The sequence below is a fragment of the Apostichopus japonicus genome, chromosome 6 (genome assembly GCF_037975245.1).
Source record: "Apostichopus japonicus isolate 1M-3 chromosome 6, ASM3797524v1, whole genome shotgun sequence".
NCBI classification, from domain to species: Eukaryota; Metazoa; Echinodermata; class Holothuroidea; order Aspidochirotida; family Stichopodidae; genus Apostichopus; species Apostichopus japonicus.
This window is the reverse complement of record NC_092566.1, coordinates 11,043,750-11,055,252: the sequence shown is the minus strand read 5'-3', so window position 1 is coordinate 11,055,252 and position 11,503 is coordinate 11,043,750. Positions and strand designations below refer to the sequence as shown.

The 11,503-nt window shown below is 37.8% G+C and overlaps 1 protein-coding gene across 1 annotated transcript; it reads left to right on the top strand.

The window, feature by feature from the left end:
• The first annotated feature begins 2,245 nt into the window (after positions 1-2,245).
• LOC139968975 (uncharacterized) lies at positions 2,246-7,473 on the top strand. The gene is made up of 3 exons (XM_071973630.1): positions 2,246-2,495; positions 3,488-3,636; positions 5,842-7,473. The coding sequence occupies exons 1-3, from the start codon at positions 2,403-2,405 to the stop codon at positions 6,026-6,028; spliced, it is 429 nt and encodes a 142-aa protein (XP_071829731.1). The 5' UTR covers positions 2,246-2,402; the 3' UTR covers positions 6,029-7,473.
• Positions 7,474-11,503: the final 4,030 nt, after the last annotated feature.

Genomic DNA, 11,503 nt, shown 5'->3' with positions numbered 1-11,503 from the left:
CCTATCATACAGCTAAAAGTGGGTGCAGAAACTGTAGTAGCCTACTCACATATGCCCGGCCATCATACAAGATCCATCAGTTTTGTTCTTGCAAACTACAGTAAATCTGTTGAGAACTTAAGTTATATCCATAGGTGTAGAGTGCTGTGCCTGATCAAAAATTTAAATCGCGTCATATATCATTCTTGATTGGACAGTGAATATGTAGTCTATGTTTATAGTGCCTGGCATGCTCCAGGACCTTAGTCTTTGCAACTTAAAGTCTTAAACACAGCAATATTCTTTTAACCGTATCAAAGCTTGAGGAATCTGTTCTCTGCCGTCGAGTCGCGAGTGTCTGTTGCAATTCCTGACTTGAACTTTGGAAAATAAAGCTTCCAACTAACATCATTAGAACAGCCCAGCACTTTTTAAAAGCTAGTTAAGATTTAACTGTTCTCCATAGCATTTCATGACTCTAAGCACCAATGATTATTACTTATACGTTGAATATAAGTGATTGACTGATACATAGGCCAATCCGTTATACACGACCTGTATAGGTTTGTGTCCCACAAACTGCTGCAATGAATCTTAACCAAACAATTGTCTTACTTTGAAGGCTTCGAAGTTTATAGTTCGGGAATTAGGTGGACGAAATAAAAACTGACCAGGGTCCCCTCTCCCCGGCAGAGTGATGTTGATGGTGAGTACGGTGGCGGGGTTATTCCCATTTTCACCCATAATCACCCCAGTGTACAACGATACCCTTGAATATGACTTAACTCGACCCGACCCTCTTCCACCAGCCATTCGTAACTCTCAAACCTGCCTGCCTGTTGCGGTCTTTGTAAAAGAGGTTCAGAAGTTCAGCTATTATTTAATTTCCTTCATGCATGGCCGAGCTTGGTACCATTGATATATGAACAAACCAAATACACGGCTTGATTGTCAATATCTTTCAAGTTTACAGTTTTATGTAAGCTTGGTTGTGTATACATATATCTCATTGAATGACATTGACTTTGGTAATCGGAATGCATGCATCTAAAACATGTAAAGGGGAAATACCCGTCGCTAAAAGAATTTGACCCATACACTTTTTACCTCAGTCTCTCTCTCTCTCTCTTTCTCTCTTGCAATGATCGAGATCCGGAGGTAACGGGGAACATTAGCCTATGTCAGAATCAGGCCATTCATTATCCGTGAAAAATAAATACACATATATATCATCCTTCTTATAATATTTCTTTCTTTCTTTTTCAATTTAATCAGTGGTGAAGTGGAAATAAAGCGATTATCGTCAACAAAGACGTTTTCATATTTTTTTAATTTATATTCATATATTACGCACCGCGCTATTGGTATTAATGTTGTTACAAATTAATCATTGTTGCAAACATTGCTTGTAATTGACGGTAACAACAGTATAATGATTTATCTACGAAACATTTTGTGAAGAGCTCCATTAGTTCAAATTCGCCTCGCATTTCGGAAATTGCACTATATCACCATGCACGACAGCAAACGGCATCTACATGCGAGTCGGCTTCAATAACTTCACCTGGGCCACAACCCTAGTTGAAAAAATCCGTAATCATCATCTAAAGGTTCATGACCCTGAACTAGCAGGGTCCGAGCTGGGTTGGGTGAGAGTGACCACAAGGGCTTTCACTTGTTATTATTTTTGATGCGAACACAGTGCCGACATAGCACTTTCTATACTCCACTGACTATTCATCTAACATCTCGCTCGTCATGGCCGCCCAGCTCTCTCGCTTCGACTCCAATTTTAAACCTGGGTCGGTCCCTGTTGAACTGATTTATGCCTGTCGCGCTTTTCTTGAAAAAAATGTAATAAGCGGTACACGCATGTTTCCCGTTTCTTCCGAGACACTGACAGAGGGATATTAATCTATATACTACCTTTATGTTCATGTGTGTGCATTCTGAAATGTAACTTTATGAAATTAATAAGAAAACAAATCATACACATCCTGACATCTATCAAGAAACTGGAAAATTACCAAATGTTCAAACCGCACAGAAAAAATAGACTATATAATGTGATTCCTTTCCACTTATTGTTGTATTCTTGCGGCGCCATGCACGTAAACGGTGTGAGACATTCTCGTATGACAAGATGGAACAGATCTCAAACATCCTGGGCGGTTCCAGTAACGTCACAGAAAAAAAAGGCTCTGATTCACAGAAAGGCAAGAGCGCCCACTTTTTGTTTCCACAGCAACACTTTGATTACGCCTGGGATAGATCGGAAGCGTTTTCCCGGATTGTGCAAGTAGATCGTAATACGGTACTTTGTAATGTATGCAAAGCACTAAATACGGATTCGAAGACCCAGTTAACCAATTTCATCAGGAATTTACAACCAACCCTACGAGATAACAACTCCATCGTTCAAAATGAGTCAAAATGCGTATCACTGGGAGGCTTTGAGAAAACAACGAGTGATAGATAGACGAACTGAGGCATTAAAAAGAAGGGAAGAATATGAGGTTTGCATAATTTACAGTCCCATGACTGAGTTAGACAGTTTCAAAGGGAAGGGTGACAACTAAATAATATACCGTATCCTACACTACAGTAGACTAGCTTAGGCATAGGCCTAAAACTAAGTGTGTTTATTGCAGGCCGTAGTCATTGCTTCGGGCGTGCAGGTGGAAGGGGGGGGGGGGGAGGGTGTCTAAGTCTGTGTGTAACTTAATGAAGCCTATGCCCATGTGTAGCTTGCTTACATTGTCTTATGTTAGTCTCCTAATATTGCCTAAATTAAGATTTAAGAAAGCCCAGGTTAATATGCCCTAATGTACGGTGTAAGTTACATTAGACTTATGTAACCGCAACGCCAAGAGCGGCATTTCAAAGCTGTAACTTGAATATCAACATAGGCTAATGCTAAAACTAACTGGTTCAGAAATCAGCTATAACTTGTGATAAACCTAGGCTACAACTTAGGCCAGAGTTAATGAGCCAACACTAACAGAAATTACACATACAGACCAGTATGACAGGACTGTAATGTACTCCATCATGAAGGCATAGCTAGGTCCTAGCCTAGCTTGTTTCCTGTCAAAGGGAGACTCTAATGCTGAGAAAATTACAAAATATAGTTTATTGGGATCAAGTATGTCCCATTCATCATCCCTTTATTTCTTTGTTTTGTTTCTTTTTTTTCGTTTTTTGTGGGGGTGGGTGTGTCGGATAGCCTGTGATCATGTACAGATAGGCAGAATCTACTGTAGTTCATGCCACCTTCGGAGGTGTATAATAATAATGCTGTAAATGTCCAACACAGGTGATAAGTTAGGTTAAAGTCTATCCCAAGCCTAATATATCCTAGCTCTGCACTTTTGATTGTACTGTTTATTTGTACATATCTTTCATGTACATAAGTGCTTCTTTAAATTTTTGTAAACTTGGGTTCTAAAATTATTTGCTTGAGAAAAAGATCATTTATGCAATTTCACTTTCAACCCTCATCATGCAGGCTCAACAAGAGGCTGTAAGAACAGAAGCAGCAGCCAGGGAAGAAGCTGAGCGGCAGAAGAGAGAAGTGTCCAGACAGAAAGTATTGAAAGATCAGGTGGATCATAGGAACTGGAGCGCGGTGAAGAAATCTACCAATGATCGAAACAGGTACATATGGAATTGCTAAAAGATCAAGAGTAAACTCATGTTATAGTAAAAAATATAACCCTCCAACCTCTCCCCTTTAGGTAAGACACCCTGAAAGATAAGCTTCTAAAAAATTCAAAAAGCTACAACTCCCATTTCAAAAGCCAAGAAATCTTGACACATTTGACCAGTAACAAAAAGATATCATTAGAGATTGTGAATAAATAAGTCTGTAAATTTTTGGAACTGCCCAACAAGTTTTAGTGGATAATTTTGTGCAAATGTGAGAAAATTAAAACTAAACTTCTGTACCAGTTAGTTACAAACCCAATCTCATTATATATAATATTGTAGTTTGATGGGTAATTTCTTGTTGAGAAATTAGATGAAGTGCTAAATAGTGATTGATCATTGATTTCAACATAAAAAATGTTCTTCTTAAGCTTAACTTTCCTTTGATAATCTTCTTGTCTATTTATCCCTGAAAGTTTTTCAACTGTCTGTGTTCTCTGAAAATCAGGGATCAAAATGAGTAAATCTTTCTTTCCGTGGATAAAAAAGATTTATACTTTTACTTTACAAGAATGGACCACATTAATAATAATTTACCTAAATGTACCAAGATAATGTTACTCAAAACATTTCACCAAAATTAAGAGCAAAAAAAGAACATAGTATGCTTAAAATCTTTAACAATCATAACATTTCACATTTATAGCACATTTTGGAAACAAAACACAGCATCAAATTCTTTGACTCGATAATCTCTTTCAGCTTGAATTCCCTCTCTCTCTCTTCGAGTTTATAAAAAAAAAACATGTTTTACATTGGACTAGGATTCATGAATATAAAGGATTGAGAAAGAGACTCATCCCAAGTAACACAGAAAATTGAATCTTTACAAAATATGCTCTCAAATTTAATATCTTCCTGAAAGACATGTCAAGGTGACAATAAATTTGACTGTAAGGTTTAACATTTCAAACCCTTTATTGCAAGTAGTAATTAGTGTCCTTAAAAATGTCTCCTTTCTTCTTTCCCCAGTTCTCCGCGTAAACAAACTTACCACTATCGTCAAGGTCACCGAACATTAAAAGTTGACGTATGACCGCATCAAAGCCCTTAACCTTAACCGTCGCCCTAACTTAATGTTGCTATCGTCTACTTTCCATCAGCAATGTGCATCTTGTATCTTTGTATGTTTTTGTGAAATTAAGTTTTGAATAATAAAATCAATGTAAACATCTCTTTTAATCATGACAATCAACAAATTACTGATGACCAGTTAAATAAAAGTTACAAACAACCTTGAAATATTTATATAAAAAGAGAAGCTCTATTTCATTTTAATTTCTTTGAAACATCAAAAAAAAACTTACTTTTATTAATTATTAACTACACATGCTATGTTAGTGTTTTTAACTATTATTTTAGTAAGTCAATTTTCTGCAAAACTCAAAAAGGCGATATGGTAATGTGACTCCACTGTAGTTTGCCACAAATATAGACAAGTCAATAAAGAATATAATAGTTGAATATGTGTCCAGTTTTAAGCCAAACTACACTTTTTGTACTCACCTTTCTAAAACATGTTTTTCTTTTCATTTGCGGAAACTGCACAAGTGGAAACAATTTAGTCGATGACTTAGTGTGTCTCTATTATCTTTTATGTCAGCATGCTTGAGAGTACCACCCATCATGCTGTAAACTTTGATTCAGGTATCTCTAAACAGCCGAGATCACATAGATTAGGACCTATATATATATATATATATATATATATATATATATATATATATATATAAATATATATATATATATATATATATATATATATATATACATATACATATACATATACATACATACAGCACTGGAATGACAACCTTCCTTACTGGTTTCAGACCTCTCGACATACTATCAACCGTTGCATAGTTGGTTTGGGTGGCTGCATATAAAGTGTTCCCTGATGTGATGATGTAAACAGATTTTATCGATATCATCAAATCAATCATCGTTTAAGGTTTAAATCTCAGATAAAACAAGAGCGACATCATTCGTCATTGTGACTGTGATATTTATACAATTGACCCTGTTTCACTTTCATTGATATGGTCAAATTCAATACAGTATCGCTGATTTTAATGTATATATGTTGTACTCCTCATCTTTATAATCTTACTCATCCTCTCACCCTCTGATCCTCGCTGTATCATCTTTGAACAGAGAAATAGATCGACTCCTCCGTGAACAAAGCTGGCATAACGGTCTGATCACTAAAATGGAACAAGAGGATAAGGATCATTTACTCGCAGAGCTCCTCCACGATCATCAATATAAAGCAAAGATTCTTAGGGATCACGGCCTGTACAGAGGAAATCAAATCTTCTTCACCGATCCACAGTATCAGTAACAATTAACCTTTAGGACTAGGACAAAGAGAGAAGAATCATTGCAGAGTCTGAAATGAGCTACTTGTATGATTTTACAGATTTTTCCTGACGATAGTCGAGCCATGATATAACTCGAGTGGCAATGTTATCTCTAGGGGGCAAAAACTTTACAAACTTCTTCAAGTCATTTCATTTCTTAAGACTTAGTGAATTGAGTCATGACTCGTTACAACACTGCATGTTTAGGAGGGGCCCGGGTTTGGGGGGGGGTGGGGTGTAGCTGAGGAGTGGTTGAAGGAACGGATACAATTTTAGACAATAGTCATCAGTCAAAACAAGAAAAACAAAAGATGGAGATGAGATGGAATGGGGTATCGGGTGAAGGTAGATAATGTGAAATTATTTTAAGTTCCCCATATCAACTTGACGAATGTTTTACAGGCAGGTCAAAAATTGGACAGGAGAGAGAACATGGAGTTTCAATGAACTGACACTTAGAACTTGTTGGGAGAACTCTAGTGGGGGATGAGGGGGGAGGTATACTTTGTTATTATCATTCAGTGATTAATATTAATATTTAATTGCCTTGGTTATGTGCTGCCTCTATAGACAGGAATAAAGTTATGGAACCTTGAGTGGAACTTGGAAGATCCTTGGAGGGGGGGGGTGGGTAGGGGAAGAGAGGAGTTACAGTGGAATTTGACATTTGTGAAAATAGGAATTGAAAAAGGATAAGAATTTGCACCATGTTTCTATGGAAACCAGTTCTGGTATCATTCTGGGTCAATGCTCAAACATGCTGAGAATGTTTTTGACAAACTGTAGAAGAAAAGTGGTTGAGATATTATCGTTGTGTCAGCAAGGAGAGGTCGTTGGAGAGAGTCTGGGAGCGAAGGGTAGGGTTGTGAGGAGGAACATGGTGACAGTCAGTAGTTGTGAAGTATAATGACACAGCAAATTCTAGATGTTAAGCATATTGTAGTACCGAATGGGAACTTTTAAAAAGCAGGTATTTAAACTGCCACCTTTCAGATGGAATGTATTATTTCATTTACTTTTCTTTTCTTGAAAAGCAAAATTAATTGTTCGCAACATTTTAAGTGATGATACATTTATATTTCAGCAGAAAGTTTTCTTTTTAGTTGCGTGATAATAATTTGTAGTTAAAATTCAAACTGTTGAAGTAAATTTTATGAAGAGTTTCTGTGTATAAATAATCATGCATCAGTCAAGATTAATCTTCTTGTACTTTTTTTTTATCTTTTTTTTTATAGTGTAGCACTGTATTAGTGCTTACGTTCACCGAGTCATTTCATGAAGTTGTTTTAACGTCTGGTGGTGGTGGTACTTTTTCGTAAAGATTTTGTCTTCCTAGGTTTGCCGTCACATTACTTTTATAAGGTTTGTTTTAAAATATGATGCACAGTTATTGGCAGAATTATAATATAAGCCTTACTGTAAAATATTTGTAATAATCAAGGGACACATATTGTTAACAAGTGAGAAAATTGTGATTTGAATAAACAATTGTATTCCCCTTAATGATATTCTTGTTGTTTTAATTAATATCTTTTATCTTAAATGACTAAGGTAAGAGAAGGATGGTGTGTAGGAAAAGTAAGGAGGAGGGGTGGGAAAGGATTAGTGGCATCCAGAGGAGGTCAGGGGAAAACCCACTCCACTACCCCTTGCCTGAGTGCCTACATCCCCCTTCCCCACCCCACCCCCCATCTACCATCCAAATGTGGGAGGAAATGTGAATCATAGCCAAACATGAACGACAATGAGCAACTTAATCAAAATCCTGATGATTTCAATAGAACTGTATTTAGAAGAATGATGTTTGATATTTCACATTTTAAGTTACAACATTGGAGAAAAGAACCACCTCTGCCTCCTTTAAAGGCATTGAAGACTGGCCCAAACCGCGTGCGGCCATCTGAAAAAGTTAACTTTCTGTTGCTTGCATTAAGTGACGTTTTGTTCGTGTCGCTACAAAATGCAGACAGTAATGAAACGTGATATCTTAATTGTAATCTTTAGCTGGACATCGCTGTTTCGTTTGTATACTGTGCTGTGGGCAGTGTTCGATTTTTCCGGTATCGCATCGCAAAATGCGATCCAAAACGACAAACTTGCGAGACGTTTCCAAATCAGCATCGCACATTGTGCCGATTTGTGCGATACAAATTCCTAGTCAGATTTGGGAGCAAACACTCAAACCTTAACTTACGAACTGTCGATCACAATGTAGAAGTTATAATTTATTGAGTTTATACTCAATGTACAACTTATTCACTTTACCGTATAGCGAAAAAAAAACCTGAAAAAAATAATATCCTAGCATAGTTAAGTGTAAAGCAAATAGCCTAACCACCTCGGCGGTTACGGATCTCACGTAACTAAAAGGTTCCCTGGCAACGTGCCAAAAAAATGTTAACAAACAGGTGTTACAAAGGGGATGAGCTCACAGTTGTTGGGAAGGTACCTGGGCAAATTCGCAGCACATGTACCGTGGTACAGTAGTTGGGTATAGGGTTAAAAACTGCAGTTGTAAAAATGTACGCATAGTGCACGCTATTCATTGTTAGGCAGTCTAGAAACGGGGCTTTGCTGAACGTTGTTTGGTTTCGTAATATCGGAAGTTTTGTAAGTTGCACTTTTTAAAGATTGAAAGACAAATCAAATCTCTTTTAATTTTATAACATAATATAGCTACTTTAACTTGTCATTTTAAAATTTTCATCAGTTTCGTGACAATTTAAATAAAAAAAGTTGTCAGTATTTTGAATCCTCAACTGCGAATTTTTTCATCGCCAGACATCGCAAAAAATGACAACAATTTTCGGTGGCTTTCGCCCCCAGGATCCCCACGAGGGGTTCTACCCCATGACCCCACCATAGCCCTAAGACGGGCCCCTGGACACCACGCCTTTATGCTCGCACGTTACGCGTGCTAGGCAGGCGAACACCGGCGGCAGCGTGTTCGCGGGAACTTTTTTTTTCCAAATTTGGATAGGGCGCCCTCTAAACTACCACTGTTGCATTGATTAACTTCTTTGTAGAATGCTTATACCGAGGGATGATATTTAGAGTTAATCCTTAGTTTATCTAACCGTTTTATTTCACTTATTTTTGGATATCAAAATTATGCTCCATTCGGTTTGCATGGCTACATCATAATCAATCAAGTTTCATTTGAAACAATCAAGACAAAAGTTGGCTGTACCATACCAACGATTTTTTTTTGGATATTATATTCGATTGAAATGATATATCGTTAATAAAATATTCATTGGAAGAAAAATATACAGGGTATCGTGCTCCTTTGATACATGTGAAATACGAAATATGTCACCCTCGGTATGGTTTGGAATAAAATTAAAAATGGCCACCAAACATAAGCATCTTTTCACAAACACGCTTTTCACAAACACTTAGTCTAGCGTCTGTTTTATAATTTATCCCCTAATACCCACTTTTTCCGTTCCATGCGAGCCTACAGCAGTACTGTAGGTGTCGGTTGACACCTAAGAATTGTTTTATCTGATAGGATAAGATGGTTAGAACGAGAAATTAGGTTAAATGTGCGATAAATCTTGTATCTCTGAAAATTAATACAAAATAAATAAACAAAACCAGAGTACTTGATCTTCTGATGTCATCAATTCGAATCCAGCCATTATGTAAAACATTTCTTGAAAGTTCACGGGATTCCTCGAATCAGGCTAAAATTAAAGTCAGTTGTTTGAAGTTGCATATCCCCTCCGTTCGGCCCCGATTGAACCCTCATCCAGGCGAATAGCCCGGGTTATACACTCTTGAGCCACAGGCATTATTCGGGACAAGACGGAGGAGTGCCTTGAAAATTGGGTACTTCATGCTTATATTTTACATGCACAAGGAAAAGACTGACAGGACGCGTACGCGACTAACTGATTTTACAAAGTTCGACTGCATAAGGTGGCATACTTCAAACATGTCTGTATCAATTCGCCTGAGTGTTCTCCTATCTCAGGAAAAGTGCCAACAAAATGCAGCAGGAGAACCTTTTGTTTAATATGTTATCAGTTAGGATCTGCTTTTTGCGGCTTGTATATGTTGAAGCGCATGAATGCAAGTACATGTGATGCAAAATAGGGTCAATTGAGGCAATTTTAGACTACTTTAGGCCTCACATGGGAGACGATTTTTTTTTACACAGGCCTACTGAGTAAAGAGGTTTGATTAAAAGAGACAAAAATTTCAGCCGGCTCTCACAGCCAAAAAATCTTCACGGCCATGATACGGGCAATTGATGGTGCCATGAATGGCCAACTTTTCAGCTATCCAATGGTGGGTAGCGTTTAGCTAGGGAGAACTTCTATCTAGACTTAAAACAAACATTACTTTTATGATTTAGTGTGTAAGTCAATGGGGCATTAATTACTGCCGAATCTACTTCAAAATCTAAAGGCACTGCCCGCTTGAGACATGATGTTGCAAAATCTCCGCTAACAATTCGATCCACTAAAAAGCCCTATATTTTGATGGCACAGCATTCTCCCCATCCAACCCCCCCCCCCAACCCCCCCTCCTGGAAATAGAGGCCATACATATAATCAGGGACGTCGCTAGATGGGGGTGTGGGGGGGTGTCTCACCCCCCCAATCTTGGTAAAAATGACGATAGTTGGAAAATTTGAGTGCGACAGTCGGAATTTCCGACTGTCGGAATTTCCGACTGTCGCCAGCTTCAATTCGGAATTTCCAACTGTCGCGCTCTAATTTTTCTGACTGCCGCACTCTTATTTTCATATGTTCTTGTAATTTGTGAGTGACATAAAATTTTCGAGAAAAATTGACCTTTAATCAGTCATATTTAGCACGGTTTCCTCGTCACATTGAGAAATTGTATCTCGCGATCCTTATACTCCACCATACACAACTTCGTATGATTTTGAATACCCTAAAAAAAATACAACGTTCGCCAGCTTCAATTCGGAAAATGTCTGTATTAATTTTGCTATTGGGTGGGTCGACCCTGTTCGCTAGCTTAAAGTAAGTTCAGGATATACCAGGGACGTAGCCAGGGGAGCAGGGGAGCGACTGCTCCCCCCTTTGAGTGTCGAAAAAAATTGTTTAAAAACCGTTGTTTTTTTAGCATAGTATTTTGTCAGTGCTCTTTTGATCTTGAATACTCGTCAGCTCCGTTAACTCGGTTATAATCGTAATAACATGCAGGCCTACTGATTCAACTACTTACTTTGTTTGGCAGATGAAATTAGATAAATTTAGCCTATAGCCTATTTCAAACCTACAGTTGGCTACTGCGTAATAAAATACATATTGCCTACCTAACCACACTAGATGGAATGTCACGAACCGTATGCACAACGACGACGACAAGTTCGTTCTCATCCGTTCTATGATTCGTCCTAAGTTGTTGCACGAACAGCATGTTATGAAGCTAAGCTAGCAATCGTACGTGATACGCACTTCCTATAAATAATTATT

Bases quoted from the DNA above. Each gene is read 5' to 3' on its own strand.
- LOC139968975 (XM_071973630.1), top strand. From the start codon at position 2,403: ATGAGTCAAAATGCGTATCACTGGGAGGCTTTGAGAAAACAACGAGTG. The intron at 2,496-3,487 runs GTTTGCATAATT...CTCATCATGCAG, and splicing joins AAAGAAGGGAAGAATATGAG to GCTCAACAAGAGGCTGTAAG. The intron at 3,637-5,841 runs GTACATATGGAA...ATCTTTGAACAG, and splicing joins TCTACCAATGATCGAAACAG to AGAAATAGATCGACTCCTCC.